At 40.5% G+C, this 22217-nt stretch overlaps 1 protein-coding gene across 7 annotated transcripts in view; it reads right to left on the reverse strand.

Annotated features, from left to right (window-relative positions):
* LOC124177493 (SET and MYND domain-containing protein 4-like) overlaps positions 1 to 22217 on the reverse strand; it is a 69358-nt gene that overhangs the window by 18057 nt on the left and 29084 nt on the right. For 5 of the 7 annotated variants that reach the window (XM_046559933.1, XM_046559916.1, XM_046559899.1 and 2 more), the window contains exons 5-6: positions 17411 to 17694; positions 11569 to 12046 (exon numbers count right to left, since the gene is read on the reverse strand). In XM_046559933.1, the coding sequence (XP_046415889.1) occupies positions 11569 to 12046; positions 17411 to 17694 (762 nt within the window). Of the gene's footprint in view, positions 1 to 11554; positions 12047 to 17410; positions 17695 to 22217 lie in introns of those variants that run through there. The other 2 variants (XM_046559950.1, XM_046559940.1) reach the window with 2 other exon arrangements.

Below are 22217 nucleotides of genomic sequence, written 5' to 3' on the forward strand. Positions count from 1 at the left end.
TTACCGTCCCTTTTATATATTTCAGAATTCGTTTTACACATTGCCAGTGTATCTTCCTAGGATTTTCTGCATATTGGCTGACGATACTCGTAGCGTAGGCTATATCCGGCCTGGTTACCATTGCCAAAAACATCAAGCTGCCCACAGCTTCTCTGTAGGGAGCGTTTATGGGCATCCCATCATCTTCATTTTTGTATATGGACAAGTCTTGGTGTTGATCTATAGGTATCCCAACAGCATTCGCTTCATCCATGTGGAATCTCTTTAAGATTTGGTTCGTGTATTGTTGTTGATGCGCCAGGATTGATCCGTCCGGTAGTCGATCAATTTGTATTCCCAAGAAATAATCCAAGTTTCCTTCTTTGATTTCCAATTCTTCTTTCAGGCAGGTTAGAAATTCGTTTAGAATTGCATCGTCTTTCGCCGCTATTGCCCCATCATCCACGTAGATTGCCAGTATTAGCTTACTATCTTTTCTGATAAACACGCATGGATCTGCCTCTGTGACCTTCATCTCGAATTTCCTTAGTATGGAGGTAAATTGTTTGTTCCAGCACCTGGAAGCCTGTTTTAGTCCATACAGACTCCTTTTTAGCATACATACTTTATTAGTACCATTTTCAAAACCATTTGGTTGTTCCATATAGATCTTTTCTTCTAAATTTCCGTAAAGAAATGCAGTTTTTACGTCAAATTGTCTCAGTTTCAGCTTCTGAGATGTTGCCAATGATAGAATAATTCTTATGGAGTCATACCTTACAACCGGGCTGAATGTCTCTGTGTAGTCCTGCCCTGCTTTCTGATTGCATCCCTTCACAACTAGTCGTGCTTTGTGTCTGTCAAGTTCTCCATTTGGTTTCAGTTTAGTTTTATAGATCCATCGATTCTTCAGGATTGTCGTATTTGGTGGAGGTGTGACTAATGTCCATGTCTTATTCTTGTTATGCGCTTCTATTTCCTCCGCCATAGCCTTTTTCCATTTTTTTGATTCTTTGCCAGCTATCGCTTCCTCATAATCAAAGGGCTCTCCGCAGTTAGCTAGAAACAGAGAATCAAATTCAAATTCGCCATACCTTTTCGGTGGTTGTAGATTCCCTCTGTTTCTCAAACGATATTGTTCAGTCGGTTCTTCTTGGGTAGCATTGTCGGGATCTTCGTAGCTTGAGGAGCCTGAATCGTGTTCAGATTCATCCTCATTCTCTCTCTCTTCGTTGTGTTCATCTTCTTCGTCTTCTCTGTTCTCTTCGTTTTCTTCGTCTTCTTTGTTCTCTTCGTTTTCTTCTGGATCTTTCATGTCTGTCAACTCCCACTGTTTTTCTGCTTGTTTGCTCTGTTCATCATTCGTAGGGCTCTTTTCATTTTTGAAGATCAAGTGTATGTGAGTTTCTATCTTTCTGGTCTTTGTGAAGTGTACTTTATATCCTTTTGTACATTCATCATAGCCTACAAATGTTCCTGGTTTTGCCTTGGCATCCCATTTTCTCCTCATTTCCTTGGGGATGTTGACGTAGACTTCTGTTCCAAATATTTTGAGAAATTTTATGTCCATTTCTTTGTCGAACCATAGCTCGTAAGGAGTTTTCTCTTCTGTTCTGCTTTTTCCTGTTCTGTTTAGTACAAAGACTGCGGTGTTGACCGCTTCCGCCCATAATGACTTTGGTAAACTTTTTCCTTGTAACATTGTTCTAGCTGCTTCGACTATTGTCCGGTTTTCTCTTTCTACTCTCCCGTTTTGTTGTGGACAGTATGCCACTGATTTTTCATGCTTAATTCCAAGTTGGTTGAGCAATTCCGAGACCTGCTTGTTCACATACTCCAATCCATTGTCTGTTCTTAATGTATTCAACTCGCAGCCCGTTTCTTTCTTCATTCTCTCGATGAAATTCTTCAAACAATCCAACACTTCCGTCTTCCTTTTCAGAAAATATATCTTTCTGTAGTTCGAAAAATCATCTTTGAACAGAAGGAAATACTTTGATCCTCCCAGTGAGTCTTCTTCCATCGGTCCGCATAGATCTGAGTGAACCAGGTCTCCAATTTTCTTTGAAACGCTTTTACTTTCTTTCAGCGGTTGTCTATGTGATTTTCCCAGTGCACATTGGTCGCAAAATGGGTTTACTTTGTCCTTTATTTCTATTCCTTGTTTTTTTAGCACTTGTCTGACATGTTGATAGTTTTGATGAGCCAGTCTTTCGTGCCATACTTGTATTTCGCTTTTTGTATTTCCTGCGACGTTGACTTCCTTACTCAAAAGATTTAATTTAGGTTCTATTACTTTGAAATCCATTTTATAAAGTTTTTCGATTCGTGAGCTAAGCGCTATTGTTTCTTCGTTTCTCATCAGTGTGCATTTATTTCCATCTGATCTCATTGTGAGACCCTTGGATAATGCAGCGCTCATTGAGAATAGATTAAATTGTAATTTAGGTACATATAATACATTCGATAAGTACCTGCACTTCCAGCTCTTTCCGTCGTACGCCTGTACGTCGATGTTGCCTTTTCCTTGTGCTTTTATTATTTCTCCATTTCCTGTCTTGATGCCAACTGGTTCCTTCAGCTCTTCGTAATCAGTCATCCACTCTTTTCTTCCGGTCATGTGGTTGCTCGCCCCCGAGTCAAATATCCAAGCGTCGCTTTCCACACTCTCCGACGGCAAGGATAATAGTTCTAGCCCGACTAAAGCATCGCCTCTTGGTGGGTTTTTCTTCTTACCTCTCAGCCATGCAGGCCTTTCTTCCTCCGGCTTGTTGTACCAGCAATCTTGTTTCCAGTGGCCCGTTTTCTTGCATTTGTGGCACACCCCTGGTTTCTTGGATGTCTCTTTCTTTTCATCATCTCGCTTTTGTTTCTGAAGATTATAAGTTTTAGCAGCAAGAGCACTATTTTGCTCGTCATGTAGTTTAGATCTCATTTCTTCTATCGCTAATCTTGATGCTAACTTCTCAATTGTTCTTTCTATTTCTGCAGTTGACTCCCATGCAGCTACAAAGTGATCGTATTGGTGCGGTAACGTCATTATTATTTTTGTTATTACCATACTATCTGATACTTTTTCTCCTACTGACTGTAATTTATGGCGTAAGTCCATTATTTTAGCTATGTGAGTCGATATATCATCTCCTGGCTCTTTGTTAAGACTGAACCATTTTTGTTGCATTAGATGTATGCTTGTTTGTGTTTTATTCTCATATATCTGATGCAGCTTATCCCACATCTCTTTTGACGAGGTGCAGTTTGTTAAGTGTAACATGGTTTGCTCACCTGTATTCAGAACAATTATTTTTTGCCCTTTACCATCAAGTTTAGTCCAATTTCTAAGCTCCTTCACGTACTGTGCCTTGATTTCTGGCGGCGCTCCTTCTGCTGGAGTTTCTGGTTTTTCCGCTGTTCCGTTGACGACTTCCCATCCTTCATTACTCATAAGCATTACTTTGATCTGGAATTTCCACAGGTTCCAATCTTCTGCCTTTTCAAGCTTATTTATTTTGGTTTGTTCTTGATCCATTTTATCTTGGTCTTTTCTTCGCACTTCGCACGCGGCTGGCTAACCTCAAAAATCTCTCGTTGCGTTTTTCGACTTTTGCTTTGTATTTAGCACTTTTCTACTTTTAACCTTTTATCGCGAGCGTATCCTGGGCCCATAACCTGTTATTTTTAGGTAAATAAAGTACTCGTATTATCAGGATGGCTCTGTTATAAGTAGATATTATATTGTATTATATATCACAGGTAGAATTACAAAAGGAAGTGAAGTGTGTTCGCTTCTAGTATGTTACGCGAAAGAAGCTACATTCATCATAGCCAATCGTGGTCATGCGCTGAGGCGCCAATTTGAATATATTTCTCTGTTAGCGTCGTCTTATTTCTGACACTTTCTGTAGAATTTATTTGTCTCGTTTAGATGCAAAAATGTCTCGACTTTGGTTGCGCGATTTACTGCTGTCGATTCGCAAGATGGGAGGACGACCCACCGATTCCAGCAGTTGGTCACGGGGTGCCTCAGGCCGGGGGTAGCGAATAGGCATCTACCGCTTCTATCAAAGTATATCCGTGTCCCTTATCTATGAACTATTGCGTTGGTCGGGCTATACGGCTGTACCCCGAAATGTCGTACAGTCGCGCCTTGTGATTATGCATTCGTGTACATATACTGTAACGTGATATTTTTGATGGCCGTTACGAACGACTCCCTGAAGCTTGGACAGAACTTAAATTAAAGGTTCTTCCGATATCCAGTAGCAAAGTATTGGCAAAAGAGCGCCAGAACTGGAATCACGTATCCGCAATTCCGAGATGGGACACTAGCGAGTACCGAATAAGATATTTCATGCTTTTTGTTTCTTTTGTTTTTCGAGTTTCATCGACATTAAGCAGGAAGTCGGCAACGAAATCGAGGAAATTGCGGAATCGCGGAATAGCGACGATCTCGAAGGAAGGATGTCGAGGCTGCGGAGGGAGAGCCAACGAAGATCCCTGCATCGCGGGAATACAAGGCGGACGCGATTCCCGCTGGTGGCCGGCGCGCCGCAGCCTTCCCCGCTCACCCCGCCAACAGTTGACTGCCGAATTTGCGAAGGACCGACTAGCGACGGGGAAGCACCATCCCGCTCACCACTGAAGCATCATACAGATGCGCGGAGGACGAAATTGCGATCCAGCGTCAAGTTCTGCGTCACGATGCTCCGACAGGAGTGCGTGGAGTTGCACAATCTACGAAATCGATGACGGATCAATTGTTGCGTATTCTTGTGGAAATGACGTCACGTAGGAAGTAGCGTACCGGGATCGGTGTTGCGGTAGGTCGTCGATTTTGAGATCACTTTCGTTCTGGCGATCGTGCGAGATAGTCGCAGAATCATAAAGTTTCGATAGCGAGTTCGCTTTTTGGAGTCTTGCGAAAAATGAAACATTACCGTAAGAACACGAAGGGGTTGGAGAATTTTTTGCATGGATGTGGAACGATAAGCGCTGCTAATATTCTCGTGATCGAATTTCTAAGTTAATAAAGTAAAGGCCTGCCGGATAACGGATAGCCATTTTGGATTTGCGTTGTGGGAAAGTACTCGAAATTCGTTTGCCGATTCTTTTGCTTGGTGACTGTAGCCTGAGTTTCGCGTTATGGAGTTGGGTAGAATTTGCTGGGTTGAGAATGTTGAGTAGATTCACGGTTTTGAATTGAGTCTTTGTCGTTTTTGAATTTACGTACAGCCTGAATTCCGCTGTACAAAGTTGAGTCACGGTATCGTGTTTTTCAGTGTCGCCTGTCGTGTATGTCGCAAATTGCTGAAGTGGAATGCTCGAATTAGCGAATAGCGTTTTTGAGGACTTCGAGAAAGTTTTGAGTTCGGATACGTTGCAATTGCAGTTAGTTGAGTTTGCGTTCAGTTGAGAATGTGTTTGGTTGAGTTTGCGTTGAATTAAGATTGCGTTTAGTTCAGATTTGGGTTTCGTTTTGTCTACTTACATAGCGGTTGAGATGAGAAGTTCGTGTTATTGAGTTTCGGTTGCACTTGAATTACGATTGCGTTTAAGAATTTGATTAGTTGAATTTCGCATAATGTTGAGCTAAGTAAAGAATAAGAGTCATCTTAATTTAAGTTTTCAAGTTTAGATTTACGTCATCTCGCGGTGGTGTCGAAGCTCCGAGTCAGGTGATATTGAGAACGCCGTCTGTTCGGTAGCCCGGCGGCGCACCGTCGAGAAATTATTTATAGTTTCAGTTTTGAGCAATTATTGCTGTAACGTGAATATGTCTAGATATCGAATTGAAAGTTGCGCGTTTGAGATTTGTAAATATTGAGTTAGATTTTAGTTAGCGAGCGGCAAGCTCAATAGATTAAGAAATAGCGTAGGTTACGAACGATTTACTGTTATTTGATTTTGGATCGCGAAGAGCGAATTTTGAATCATTATTTTTTTTTGTTGTATCGCCGCTATTACAAATTATATTATTTTATTTCATTTTTGTCAAATAGCGTGTTGTTGAGGAGTGTCTCGCTCTCTCTCCAAAATTACCCCTCCCATCTACGCGGTACTGAGCTACCGAGCTCATTAGCCGAGGTTTAGCGAAGGTAACGATTATTAGGCGTGTTGACCACACCAGGGACTCAACAGAATCTCGCGATATCTTTTGTAAGATCTAATTTTTTTCCAGCTTACATCGCGGGCCGCCAAATTATTGTGCGCGCGGTGAATCCTTGGTCACTTCTCCGGGTGGCGGAGGTACAGTAAAAATTGGCGCCACAGTACGTGTGAATGGTTGGTGTGCAATACCCGCACGAAACGCTGGCAAGGTCGCACTGACCGAACCAACGCTCTGTTGGAATTCACGGATCAACGCGTGGAACGTGATGAGCCAATACCACCTCTCACGTACTTGCGTGTGTGTGGTGGCCCAGAGCAGCTCTCGTGATTTGATCGACGTATGCTTTACTCCAAACCTTCAGGTATCGCTAGTCCCGTCGCATTGACAGCCCTCAGCACCCGAATATGATTCGTTAAGCCGAGTGACCGAACCCGGTCAGTCAATACCAACCACCATGCCCCGATGGCAATACGATAACCGGCCAAACCGGCCTAGGTCTCTAGTGCGTGCGATTGGCGTCGAGCTCTCGATATCGCTAGCAAATTCGCAAGTTGACGATGAGTCAACGTGGGGCGTGCCTTGTGTGGTATATGTTGCGGTGCGGAGAAACGTCTGAGCACTACACACGGTGTAAGAATAAGAGGTGGTCCGACTGGCCCTCGGTCGCTGTGATTATTTTGTTTTAGTACGTCGGAAATCCGCCAGGGGCCTCATGCGTCAGTGAGGATGAGGTAAACAATAATGGCGGCGATCTAACAGACGGTATTCACGACAGTTTGACGTTTGCATGTGGAAAATCAAATCTGCTGCTGAAGATTACATGGGTACATTAATATTTGACAAAAGAAAATAATCTTATGATGAATGTATGTGACTATAGCGACAATATATTAGTGAAAATGAAATGCATGATGAATCGAAAGACTAAAGATTGAATAAGATTCCATCGGTACGCTTTCTTGATAAAAAGAAAACGGTAATCACACTGAATCAATCATGCAAAGGATGCAGAATAATAAATGTGTGGGGTAATAATAACGAAAGTTGACAGGCAATTCGGGATCAACGTTTGGGTTTCTGTCGTTTACTCAAAAGGTAAGAAAATGGTGAATTGTTGTTTGCCCGATTGTCGAAGCGGATGTCTAGGAGCTGACGAAACAGTCTCCTATATTTCAAAAGTGATCCAGTGGTGTGAAACAAATTAGCGTCGATCTTAAATTCAATCATTTTATTTGCGAAAAGCACTTCAACTATGGCGTACCTAATTTATATCAGGTGATAGTTGATGATGCTCTAATAAATTGTTAAGTTCTCGTTTCCATGTGATTTGCATAAGGAAGAAGTCATTGCGTACTGTCTACATTACTATACAGTTATGCGAATGCATCAAGCAACTAATACAAAAAGTCGGGAAATGGTAAAGACTAGTGGGGTAAAAAAGAAGCAAGCCAAACTATACTGTACATAACAAGAAACGTTAAATTTTTGAAATGTATTTTAATATGATAATAATAATATTATACATAATGCGTAACTATTTTATTATTACCCCACACATTTATTATTGTGCATCCTTTGCATGATTGATTCAATGTGATTACCGTTTGCTCTTTATCAAGGAAGCCTATCGATGGAATTTTATTTAATCCTTGGTCTTTCGATTCATGATGCATTTCATTTTCACGATAATATATTGTCGCTATAGTCACATACATTCATCATACAATTATTTTATTTTGTTAAATATTAATGTATTCATGTAATCTTCAGCAGCAGATTTGATTTTCCATATGCAAACGTCAAACTTTCGTGAATACTGTCTGCTAGATCGCCGCCAGTAATGTTAACCTCATCCTCACCGACGTATGAGGTCCCTGGCGGATTAGCGTCGTACTAAGACATAATAATCACAGAACTCAACACAGGGATTATAGGGCAGTCGGGCCACCTCTTATTCTTATACCGTGGCACTACATAGCGTGCAGCCGTGCATGCGTATATGAGTGATTGATGGCAGATCCCCTGGGAGCGTTAGTGGTACTATAATAGCAGCGCTGAACGTCAGGGCATAAATGATCCTGTATCGCGGTGATCTAAATGATTAGTCTCGTTGATATGGAACACTATAAGGACAGGTTATTTTTATTACCAACACTATGGCTGTATCAGTACAGAAATAATAAAAAAGAAAGAAATGCGAAAGCAAATTAAAGAAATAATGACATACTAAATAATAAAAAAATATTTATATAAGGAAACAAAAATAAATAAATGTGGCCTCATATCACCGCCAATCACCGAAATAATAAATCTTGATAGATTATAAAAGTAAATGTAGTTATAAATTACAAGTGATAATCCAATACTAAGTAGTTAGTATATTTCTAATTGATATTAACGAGAGAAGCATTAGGAAAGAATGAAAATCTCTAACGGGAATAAAAGAATTAAATTAGTTAAATCAAGTTTTCGATAACAAGATTTAATGTGAAACCAAATCAGCTGAAGAGCTAGCCTCAGCTGATTGCTTGGTTCGACGGATTTAGCGCTTCCGAAGGAGAGCACGGAAAGAGAGTGCCGACCGTCGTGCCGGTACTTGTTTATACTTATACAGATTTGGCGGTTTCCCCCTCTTTGTCAGCACACCAACTCCAGCGCGGAGTACGCTATAGCTTTTCTTTTTCCCAACTTATTTCCGCCGATTTGGCTATATCTCCAGTCAAGATTCTTTTTATTTTTCCAGCTTTCTTACTCTCCCTTATTTTAATCCTAATTGCTACGTTGGTCTATATGCTTTCTGATCAGTTTTATCGCGATTTAATCTACTTCATATCGAAGGCGTTGGTTCTGACTAGAGGAAGGCTATTATCATGGACGCGGGATGACGACTGGAAGGAATCGGCCAACATCGGTCCAGTTGTCGTTTACTAGTCGACTGATTTGAGAGAATATGGATAATATACAAGTATTGTAATGCTCGATGCATTTCGGGCGTTGAAGGTTAGGTCAAAAACCTGACATGATGGAATGAAATGAATTTCAAATTCGGTTTCAACAACTCCAAAATTATATAGTTAAAATGGTCTAACCCACAGGCCAGAATTATTTTTTATTTTTGTGTGGCTGTGAATGCTTTTTGAGGTTTTGTCAAAAACCTGACGTGATGGGGTGAAATGGACTTCAGCTTCGGTTTCAGAGACCCCAAAAACAGATGATAAACACGGTCTGACACTCAAGCCAAAAAATTTTTTTTGTCGTATCTGTGTTGTGAAAGGGAGCCCCTCATGCTCTGAATAGTGAAGCGCTACTGCACTATGGATCCTAGCCTAGCAACCTGTTAAATCTTGAATTATATTTTGTATATGAATACTCCTATTACGTTAGTCCTGTAGTTCATTAACTTTAAAACGAACTTAGGACCTGAAAATTTCTTGGGGTTTCAAAAATTTATGCATTTTAGGAGCTCCATGGGATTCCTATAAAATTTCATAACACTTTGTTGAATTTTCAAAATTCTACAAAAATTCAAAATATTTTTCAAGCATCGCAGTTATGAAAATACGTCTATACCTAATAACATACTGCATGATGTATTTTTCTCATGTAAATTGAATATATCATGTCAAACTTGTTACACGATCGGGGAGTCTTACGGCTTGGCTGAAATGAATCCAAATACTAAGAGTATTAACAATTTCAGATGGAACACATATTAAAAATTGTCAGTTAAGCCATCACCCGTGCCAAAAAGCGTATCACTCTATATGAACTCTGCGAAGCAACTATATTATGTACCTATATATAAAGCATGTTAAAGTTATAAATAGACAGTTCCACGTGTGAAGATTTAATCAGGTCTCAAGAAAATTAATTATTATCAGCCAGATTATTATTGAAATATGATAATCCATGAAGACTTATATTAGTTTGCAAAGTATCGAACTAGTTATGTAAATTACAAGGATTTAGTTGAACTACTGGTGATGTGAATCCAAGCTATATGCTATTTTTCAATAGATCACGATACCCTTATATCAATACAACACAGTTATTTTTTTCTGTGTGCAAAAAACAGTCACCCTTTCAGGATAGAAATTTGTAACTTCGAAAGCAATTTTTCAATGGTTGATTTACAAAACGAATTTCATTTTATTTTTAACTCCTACAGGACCGGAAGCCGATATATCGGCTCGAAAGTAGTGTTATTTTTTCCACCATCCAATTCCATGATATTGACAGCTAAGTCTAGATCTTCAAACTGAAAAGTAGAGAAAAATCCCAAGGTCCTGTAGGGGTTCAAATTTTTTTTTTTGGTATGTAAAAACTTCTAAATAAATCGCAATTATGTAAAGTTCGAATAAGAACAAGTTTGTTTTTTGTTTTCAAGAAAAAAAGTCTTATCATTGAAATTCATAAAATTCTAGGTGTGTTTCCACATATCCTAACTCCTGTAAAAATTACAAGTGCTACCAAAATATCTCGAATCTTAATTAGAGATGTACAAACCTAATTGTGGAATTCTAAGTGTCGTGATTAATTAGAAGAACGGTGTGTAAATCATTTGACAAAACGTAAGTAAAAGTAATTTACGTGTAACTTTTCTTGACTGTAGATACGATGAAGAGAAAGAAAACTTTGTGAATGTAGACGGTTAAAAACGATTTATTTTTGCCGCTAACGTTTCGGTAAATGCATGAGGTCGACCTTCATCAGAGCCTATAAAAAAATTGTAGCAATGCAATTTTTAATATTTGAGGAGAAACTAAAATATAACTAGCAAATCATATAGTTGTCAAATTTTACCCAGTTATGACAGCAATCTACGTTAACTCAAGGTAAAACAATATAATATAAACAATTTTATAACAATTTACAATCGAAGGAAAGACCGAAGAGAGTTAGAGGTTATGTCACCGCGTGGTTTTAAGTTATACATACGGAGTCATATTATACAATTAGTAGAAGCAGATAAACAATGAATGACTAAATTACCTTTAAGTTTTTTTATAATTTTTAATGTTTTGAATAGTATGTATAATTTAAAACCACGTAGCGACATAACCTCTAGTTCACTTCGGTCTTTTCTTCGATTGTATTCTTTAACCTTGAGGTAACGTAGATTACTGTGATAACTTGTTAAAATTTGACAACTTTGTGATTTTTTAGTTATAATAGTTTCCCCTAAAATATGAAAAATTGCATTTACCGAAATGTTACCTGCAAAATGAATCGTTTTTGACCATCTACACCCATGAAGTTTTATTCTTCTTCCTTAGTGATTTACATCACGATTGGCTGGAAATAATTAATCAATGTTCGTGGACGATTGATGGGCACTTTAGGGAAAATACCTGAGACCTGATTGTTACTCATTGCGGGGAATTATCTACTTATATTCGCATTGAAGCAGGATCATATTGAACACCAAAATCAATTATCTATCACGCCACGTAAACAAGAAAAAATTCACTTCAATTTACCTAAGTAGTAGCTTTTCAAAAACTGAATTGCGTGGATCATTTCTTCGCACGGCTTTGTCGTTTCTTCGTGTAATATTTCTATAATACTTTTCACCGCATGAATGTCATACTTATTTTTCAATAGTTTCTTCTTAAACGGCTTCAGTTTTTGAACCAAATCCATGTTCTTGGTTATTGATCCAATGTGATTCTCTAAAATTTCTTTGTATGTTGGCCAATCATTGTAACATGCTGGGCATTCACATTCAAAAAAGTATTCTTCCATGATCTTTTTTTTTCTCTCATTTCGTGACATGCAGCCGTGAGCAGTACCGTAGCAAGTAAAAATTTGTTCACCAACGGCAATAGGTTCTAATGCTCTGGTTATCATAGTCAAGCCCTCGAAGTGTCTAAATGTATTTGGTGCGCAAGAATGATTTTGTAGGCTGTGAAGCACATAAAGACCCGAGCCAGATTTGATTCCTGGGTCTTGCTGGATCTAAGAGAAAATATGTTCATTAGCTATGTGAGTCATTAATTGATTTATTTTTCAAGCGTTTATTGCAGAATCTTTCACAGGAGTTCGGAAAATGGAAGTATGCGGTATGCGGCTTTGTGGAAATGTGGATATAAAAATAAAAGTACTTTTTCTATGGAATTTAGTCAGTATCAACTCGGAATGTTTTATTCCACTTAGAGTACTCTTAATTTACTAGAGTGTATTGAGGAGGTTGGCTATTGCTTCTGATATTCACCACTGTAACTTCGGAAGTCACTGATTAAAGTTTGCTCCTATTAATGCATTATTTTCGAATGATAAACAAGTGATCATTACCAAGATGTTCAGCTGTGAAATAGAAATGTCAACTTCAGACTACAATGTAATTACTGTCGTAACAGTACCCCGGTACTACTTTACTATATCATGGCGCAGATTATGTGCCCCAATAGAATTCAGTCCATCGCGGAATACGGGTGGTCAACCGCTACGATTTTATAGACAAAGTCAACGTCGACAGATCCAAGAACTGCCCTGGGCGGGGGGCGGAGGGTACGCCTATTGTCCCCGATTCAGTTAATCGTATCGTTTATACCGTCACGGGGTATTGATATCAATATGAAGAAGATGTTAGAGAGATGAAGCGGTGGAGAGTGAATCTGTTTACCATGTTCTCTAGAGAATAACATAAAAATTTTTTGTTATATCTTGAAACGTCGGTCATTTTTATAAGAAAAACTAGAGACCCCATCTAAAATACATAAGTAACTAAACCCTCACCTGTATTCGCTTTAACGGTGGCACGGATATCTTTTCCATTAGTCTATGATTCCTAACACTTAACATGTACAGTAAGTCATTTCATTTCTCGAAACTGATCCACTTTACTATTTTTTTGGCGAATACTAGATTCTTTTTGAGTCTTCAACCTGTTCTCCTTAACTTGAAAGGTGTCACTTTCATTTTAATTCTACTCACATACAATATACTGCATTTCATCTGCCATTTCCACACCAAAAGTAAAAAAGTATCAGTAAAAGCATAAAACAACAACAAGCGTAAGGGAGACCGACGTCGGTTGAAACAACATTAATAATTCAAAAACTAATAGAAATAACGGAGGAGATACAAGAAGAGAAAAGAGTGGCTTTCGTGTCGGAACGTGCCCGTTTAAGTCAGGTGGCACTGCGAGTCCAACATACGCGGGCAAGAGGGGTCGTTGTGTTTTTGTATACAAAACTTAGTATTGTTGTTGCTGTTAGTTTGTTTTTTATTACTAAACGATGTTAGTTAAGATTATTTTAATTTCTAGTACAAGAACTTTGGTTATCGAAGTACAAATATTTTTTTGAATGTTAATTTCGTCGCTATGGCAGAATGGGGATCATGCTGTTTGTAGGTAGATGGGATACAGCTGTTACTTGAGACCACGTATTAATAACATATTCCCGGCTCCGTCATTAATTTTTCTTATCACCAAAATGTTTGAATTAAATTCCACTACAAATACTTCTCGCATTAAACCGATATATTGGCTTTATATATCATTACTTGGACGTCCATAGATGAAGTAGTGTACTTGTATCTGCACTCTTCCTACTAATACATGGTCTCCAGTGACAGCTGTGGCCTATCTACCTACAAACAGCATGGTCCTCATTGTGCTATAGCGACGAAATCAACATTGAAATTAATTATTAAAGCATACGAAAACAAACAATTCTAATACTAGGTGATAAAAAGAATTAACGATGAGAAGTCAGGGCAGCTAAGTGACTTAGTGGAGTAAGTCTCCGTCAAAACATTTCTACATGCTAGGTTCGATTCCCAACTCCGTCGTTAACTTTTTTTATCACAAAAATGTACAAATAAGCATAATTTTTTTTTATTCAAGTCGTTTATTTGGGAGGCTATATCGATAAAACGTCTAAAAAATGTGCCGAGAACGGTTGTAACAATTTTTTTAGGGTTGGTTAGGGTTTCATCCCATGTATTTCAAAACTGTAGTTGTGTTACGTCGTAGAAAAGCTAATTTTGTTACTTTCGTCAGATTTGATTAGCCTTTAATTTTATTTAAGGTTTTACTATTAAAATACTGAGTATATCATAAAATTTGCGCAAATGTGATGTAACTAATTTCATTTCTCACAATCAGTTGAAATTCAGTTTTTAATTGAACGAGACTGAATATTAAATGAGATGTTAATGTTGTACATTATTCTATCATTTTTGTCTCAATAAATAAGTATGTAACAGCATTATTTTTATTATTCAGCTAGTGTTAGAACCGCCCCGGGTATGGGGTCAGTTAAAATATTTTTTCCGATTTTTAAATATTGCTCCCATATGTTTTATGCAATGCAGATAATGCCACTATAGCCTTATACATCAGAAGTTAGATAACTAACAATAACGTCGAATTAAAGCATATTATCAATTACGCTTAGTTGAAATTGTAATTGTAAACAGTGATTTTCCGTAAAATGTTTCTACCGATCCCAGTCTCCCCTATTTATGATGTTAACGTGTTAAAGCTGACAAGCCTAACTTCTCAACTATGCATGTAAGCTTGGCTATACTGACGGTTTGAAAAAGGACGCCTGAGAGGCGTGAATAAGGACTTTCCCCTCTTCGGCCGATGCGATATTTGTAGAAAAAAAGGCCGTTTCATATCTGCCGATCCTCTCTCCAGATTAACGCTATCGAACAAATATGCCGAATGAATCTTTGAAATACAGCTTAATGAATATGAAAATGTACCGGACAATAGTTCTATCAATAATGGAATGAATTTAATTTTAGAGAATCAGAGCAAATAATAAAACACTTTTATCAGATTGTGCTTCCACGCTAATATTGATTTAGATTTTCTAGCGTAAATCAAACGTGGAATTTCGTAAGTATTTACAATCCATGTCTTTTGTGCTTGTCAAAAATTGGCCAACTTTTCGCATCTATTGCTATGACAGTAAAGGTTAGATAGGACCTGGTTTCTAGAGAATTTTCACCACCTTCAATTTTGTATTGAACCATTTTTACCCCATAAGCTCAGAAAACGCGATAAAACTAATGGTTTGTTCCATTTAGCCATCGCAGAGTTCGGAGCGAATCGCGGCGAAAGGGGAAAATGTAAAGTCTTGTTAATGATATTCAATGAAGCGTCAGAAACAATAAAATCTCGACCAACAGTTTTTTACACTTTCGGTCAATTTTTTCGCCCTGTGACTGGTCTAAAAGGAAACGATACAACAACTTGAAAATAGTGTTCAGAAACGTATACGTTGCTATAGATACAAACGAACTCACACAGGCATGAATAGAAGAACATGACCAGAAAATGAGACAATAGTAAATATGCTTACGCAATAATAACATCCTTAAAAATAACAATAAAAAATCATTACTACTCCCCCTTGATCAATAGGAGCAAAAAACAACAAGGAAATGTATCATCAAGGTTCGAACGTTTGCACGAAAAAAAGTGCATCCCGCAACATATGCGTTACAATTTATCGTACAAATATGCAATAAAATCTGTTTTTTCGAATCTCCTGGATGCGTAAGTAGTGGTTGTCCAAGGCTGTAAAAAACTCATAACATGAAATGCTTTAACTATGGAGACAACCATCCAACGAATTGCATTGGCTGTACTATATTGGCAAATAACTACAACAGAAACTATTTTCCGTACTATCCAAAAAAAAGTAAGTCTAAAAGTAAATGAGCCTGTGAAGAATCGTAATTCAGCACTTTCAAACCAACTGGTCAAGAATTATTTCCAATACACCCAATCAATAGACAACAAACAAGAAGCTGGCACATCGGTATAGACGCTACTAACATCATATTAGAAGGTATAACGCCATAAACAAATGTAGACAACGAACGATATACTGAATATGCTGATAGAGTCGCAAAGATGTCATAATGTTTAGAAAAATAAAGTTTGTAATCTGGAAAACGAATGGCTTACTCCAATAGAACCAAAAATTTAAAGTATTTTTACACAGCTATAACATAAAAATAGACATTATGCCGATCTCCGAATCTAACTATTCCGATAAAATAAAGTTACTTAAAAGTACCAAAGTACTATCTATAATATCTAGCATCCAAACGAAATTGCTCATGAAGGGATTGCTATAATTATCAAACGAACAACACGAAATCGAAAAACAGTAATCAGATTTTCTACAAGTGATCACCGTAATGCAGCATTAGGATGGAAGAATGAAACGATGAGACATTTTTTCACAGCGATAGGCTACCACTGTCGAAGGTGGAGGCGGAGGTGAGGATGGTGGTAACTATAATACAAAATACTGACAGTGGGAATCGTGATTTAACATAGACCAAACCGTACCAAGCCCCAGAGGTCGTCAATTATATTCATCAATATCCATAAATCAGAAAAATCCGTATCATACCCTACACAGCCCAATGAAAACATTCTTCAATCGTTTATTTCTTATGAGTTGACAATTTTTAGCTTTATTCCTATCAAAAATATGTTAACGTAGTAATGTAGGCGGGGAACTAAATATTTCCAGACAGTAAGAAAATGTATCTAAGGCATTTAGAAGGGGCTCTGCAGTGGGGTATTCACTTACAAATGTATTCGTCTATGAGTGATTTTCAGTTCCTCAATTGGAATTGTTTAAACTAATTTACAGCTTGGGATTATGATTTAACTATTCGTGCTATGATATTCTTGAGGGACAAATAGAACTCAATTGAATAAAATTAATAAAAACATTGTATCCTCAAAACGTGATTCCCATGTGATTGCACTCGACGCGAGCGACGGCCATGTTTATTGTGCCAATGTCATGCATTCGCATAGTAACTGCTCTGATTGTGAGCCTATTTCGTTAACATTTTACTGTACCTTCAATCTCGTTTGTGGCTACCTACGACTACTTCACGTACAACTGTGACCAAGGTACCAATCCCATTTAATGAATGCACCAATCATTTCTCAATTTTCAAGAATTTAGTGGGCGAATATCACTCGTAGGTATGAATCACCATGGGAACCCCTTTAACAGCTTTAATGAACTAGGGACACCGAGACCGAACAGCGACGTGTTTTTGGAACACCAGATTTGTAGTAATGACAGTAATTTGACATATTAAGAAAAACAATATATAACTTGATAGGTTTTTACAAAAATAGTAAAAAATCTTTCTGAGTGTAGGGTAGAAATATCAGCAACGAAGTTCAAACTCTCATAATAGTTGTCAACAAAGGTTATAAATAAATAACTTATGTAATAAATTCCTAGCATTTCTCATGATGTTTAATCTATGTTCCAGCAGCCAACCTCCTTAAATTTAATAAGTACTCGAAAAAAATATACTCACCGAGAAACAGTTTGAAGACATGATAACACAGGCCCTTAGCATAATTGCACCGCAGAATGGGATGTCTGCATACATTGAGACGTCTTTTAATTCTGCAAGTGAGAATTTTTTTTTGAAAAAATCAGTTTCCACAGCAAGTAACAAAACCGCCAAAGAAGAAATGCAAGCAAAGGCGCTTATTCCAATTAACGGCCTTGATGTCATGTTCGTCGCAAGACTGAGTGCCGACCGGCTATTGAAGCTATCCAACTTTCCATCGTCTGTGAAACCAGCTGTCCTGCTATCTATGCATTCAAAAAAAGATAAATTTTTTTAATGTCAGTTAATGAGACCAATTCCACCAATCTGATACTATATTGAACATGGCCAACAAACAAGGCGAACGATACTTTCTCTGTACTTCAACAAATGCTGATGAGAATGTGAATTTCAGGGTAAGTTCGATTGATTGTACAATTATGTTGCGTGGTCTTATCCTCTAGATCAATAGGTAGATGTTCCAAGTTGAATACAATTTGTATTTGATACGAGCTTAATTATACCGTATATAATTACACCGTAGGCTCTAGAATTGAAACAATTTTTTAACACCTGTTTTTTAGCGAACATTTAAGACATATTTTGTCTTTTAGTGTACACTTAATAAACTGAATTGACAATAGACCTAACTACGCTAGCCTTTTCGATCACAGGTTGGTTATAAAAACGAGCAAACACGCTCAATTTTGACGTCCAGCCTGCAGCTTCACGAATCGCTTCGACGTCCACAACTTTACGATAGCAGCGTGTCTTTTACTATGTGATCAAAAATTGGTCACTTCGATACCACTTTCCGTCATTATAGTCCGGTCAATTTAGACATTTCGAAACACAATAATTCCGACAGAGCTGAATTTTGGTAGAGACCTTGGGTTTACCATTAAAAAGAAAAAGCAAAAAGTCGCCATCGATACCATGTGTGCTAAAAAAGTTATTCAAGGTCAAAGGTCAAAATTTTCGGTTTTTTCAATGTTACATTCTATATAATATGCACGCATATTATATATGTCACGGATATACGTAGTATATGTATAGTATATATAGTATATAAACATAGTTTATATATAGTATATATTATAGAATATATATCGCATCACCATATTGTGTCATTGTAACATTTTGATCACCGCTTATATGACGTTGATGGATCTTCGAGTATCTAACATATATATAGTCTAATATATATATATATATATATTAGACTGGCTCAAAAAAAAAACTATTTTTTTTCCATTTCCAGCTTCATGAAATCATAGTTTATAACATCACATTAGACCTCGTGAAAGGGAATCGCCGTGCGATTTTTTTAAGAGGTGCCGCATCGAGATTTTGTAATTCCCATTTGATTAACACGTAAGAAATCCAATTATGACGGTTGGAGGGAGATAATAATCTTTCTATGCAACGAACGGAACTCTGTATAGTAGCGCTTGACAGTTTATATGTTTTCTTCGAATCGCCGTGTCGGAGAAATTTTTTAATCGCACGATCTTCGAGTGATTCAACATGGCGTAAAACGTGGTTTTTCGCCTTTTCCAAAAATGGGTACCTAGGATAAACTCCCAGCTTCCTCGACTGGGTCACATTACAATGTTGAATAATTTCCGTCAAATACATTCGAATGTATTTGCCCCCTCCCCCCCCCCGCCACCGCCACCCCATTGCAACACTCGTGAGACACCGATGGAGTTACACCAAAACAAAAACCCAGATTTAAGGACAACGCCCGACGAGGGGGTCTCTACGGAGACTAACTTGCCGATGACAACAACGAACAACGGAACCAGTGAGATGCGGGCGGACGAGGAGACTTTAATCTCTTTGATACGCAGCGTTCTGTCCGTTGTCACGACCGCAGGGGCTGGGGGGTTGGAGGGACCGGCACAGCCTGGGACCGCCGCCCCTCCGGCAACAGCAACAGCAGGTAGGGCCCGCCGCAGTAGGGCGTCAAGGAGGAGGGCTAGGAAAGCCAGGCTAGCCTCTGGGACCTCCTTGGAGACGACCCCTGCGGGAGACCATCCTTTTCCATACCCGCACACCCCAGGACGGGCGGCCCATCTTTTGGGCAGCTTGATACCGAGGTGCAACAAGAAGATAACCACGCGCCATCGGAGGGAACGGGTCTAAAGAGATCCAGGCCCTCGGACGGCACGCCTCCAGAAGTCTACTGGGCCCCCAAAAGGGACCGAGAAGAGCTCAGACCCAGGAGTTATGTGGTGGCGGCCAGGGGGGGCCGGAGGGTGGTTATTACCTCCTCGGGCTACCCCGGGGTCACTCTAGACTCCAAGCAGGGTGACCTGGTGGTGCGAGCTCTGGAAGGAGGTTCCGCGCTTTAAACAGTGCCGGCATGACCAGGGCGTCCTGTGGGTCACATGCTCAGATGAGGGGGCGCTCACCTGGCTGCGTCAGACGGCCCCGTCCTTGACGCTTCGGGCGAAAACTTCCCTCGGTATTCTGGAAGGGAGCAACTGCCCAGGCTCACAAGAATGATGGTCTTCATCCCTAGTGTACCAGTGGAAACGGAGACCATCATGAGGAGGCTGAAGCGCCTGAACGCCGGACTCAAGTCCGTCCATCTGGTGTTGGGCGTAGACGCCAAATCGAGAGAAGTGCACGGGAGGGGGGCTTGTAGCCCACTTCGGCTTGGGGCGTATTTCTTTCAAGAAAAGCCGCCCTATGACGGAAACGGAACTGGACGACCGCCCGCCAGGCAGCGAGGTCGGGAAAGCGCCGCGGGAAAGGGCACCAGCGCCGCGAAGGGCAACGAGGCCGTCACGCGCCACTGCCTCGACGAAAGACGTGGATCCCTCGGGTTCGAGAACAAGGGGTGAGAGGTCCGCGATCCGAGGCACGATGGATGCCACAAGAGGAGGTGGAGGAGGCGGAGGTGGCTGTACCGCGAGGCCCAGGGGTTGTCCCCCTAAAGCTCACGAGCTTACAATCAGTAGAGCCGGGCGGAAGAGCGTGCAGGCAGGTTCGCAAAGGACATTGCCGGGTGCGACCCCCGCACCGGCGGAGCTGCTACAAGGGCACCAGCCAGCTGGCGACCCTGTGGACAAGGAGGGGGGGGACTCGGTAACGGGATACCCTCATCCCCCGAAATACCGAAGCTGACGTCCCACGGCCCGATGACCGCATGGAAGATCAAGTTTTCGCAGATCAACTTGCAACACTGCAAAGCAGCCTTGGCTATCCATACCCGAAGCCTGGCCGTGGAGCAAACAGACATATCAGTCATTCAAGAATCATGGATTAAGAAGGGACTTGTTTGAGGACTAGATAGAAAAATCGGCATGCTAGTGTGCGAGAAAGACGCTGCTGGACCCGGCGGCGGTCTTCATTAATGGTAGGCATCAGGCACTAAGGCTGAGCCAATTCTGCAGTAGAGATCTGGCAGCAGCCTTGATCAAGCAAAACGGGAGAAGATCGAAACCATCGACCTAGTCGTGTGCTCGGCCTAACTTCCCTACGACTCCGTGGAACCACCTCCCACGAAAGAACTTAAAAGTTAGTCAGGTACTGCACTGACAAGGGGCTGCACCTCGATGTGGGCTGCGATGCGAACTCATATTACACGGTCTGAGGCAGCTCTGACACTATTAAGAGGGGTGCACCTCTGCTGAAGTACCTATCATCAGTCGAGCTCGACATACTGAACAAGGGCTCAAGACCAACCTTTATCACCTCACACAGACAAGAAGTGATCGACTTTACACTATGCAGCCCCATGCTTCTGGAACTCATCAGCGACTAGCGGGTGCAAGAAGAAGACACACTCTCAGACCCCAGGTGCATCACGTTCTCCCTCGCGGCGAAACCCGAGTTGGATTCGACGGGATGCGCAGGAATCCCAAGGCAACAGACTGGCACTCCTATAAAGAGGAACTGGGTTCGAGGCTCCAGGGATCCTGCGGCCATTTGAGCAGTGCTAGCGTGGTGGAGAGCAAGGTAATACACCTGCGATCCTCCATAATCCAGGCGTTTGAGGCAGCGTGTCCCGCAAAACCCAAGGTAAATAGGTTCGAGGTCCCCTAGTGGAACAGAGAGCTGGGTAAATTTAGGTCGAGCTTCCGAGAACTCCTAAACCAGGCCCGTAAGACAAACAAGGACACGGATTGGGTGGCGTATAAGGCTGCCCAGAAAGAGTACATACAAGAAACTGATCGAAAGATCAAAGACAGAGGCCTGGAAAGGGTTCTGTAGCGATACCGAAGACCTACCACTAGTGGCCGAGCTCCGCAGAGACTTCTTGTCAGACCCATCGATCAAGCATATGCTTGAGGTCCACTTCTCGGGGTCGGGCCTACCAGTTCAGGGACTGTGGAACTGGAAATCGTTGGGAGAGATCATCATGACGGCCAAGACCAGGTGGGCCATCGACACCTTTGACAGGTTTAAAAGTCCAGGGGCGGATGGGATCTTCCCGGCCCTCCTTCGAGAAGGTGGCGAGGCCGTGATTACCAGGCTGAACAAAATCTTTAGAGCGTGCCTAGGACTACGCTACATACCCATGAGCGTCCATAGGGAGGTCAGGGTAGTATTCATCCCAGAAACAAGAATGGACATTATGGGCATTAAAGGGGCGTTCGACAACACCTCCTTCGATGCAATTTGTGAGGCTGCCACGAAGTTCAGCATAAGTGCTATGCTAGTCGACTGAATCAGGCAGAAGCTATAGACCAGGACTGTCACCACCAATCATGGAGGTACCGAAGTCAGGACCCAAGTCGGCAGGGATTGCCCACAGGGGGGTGTACTCTACCCCCTG

This window comes from Neodiprion fabricii, chromosome 1 (genome assembly GCF_021155785.1).
Source record: "Neodiprion fabricii isolate iyNeoFabr1 chromosome 1, iyNeoFabr1.1, whole genome shotgun sequence".
Lineage (NCBI taxonomy): Eukaryota > Metazoa > Arthropoda > Insecta > Hymenoptera > Diprionidae > Neodiprion > Neodiprion fabricii.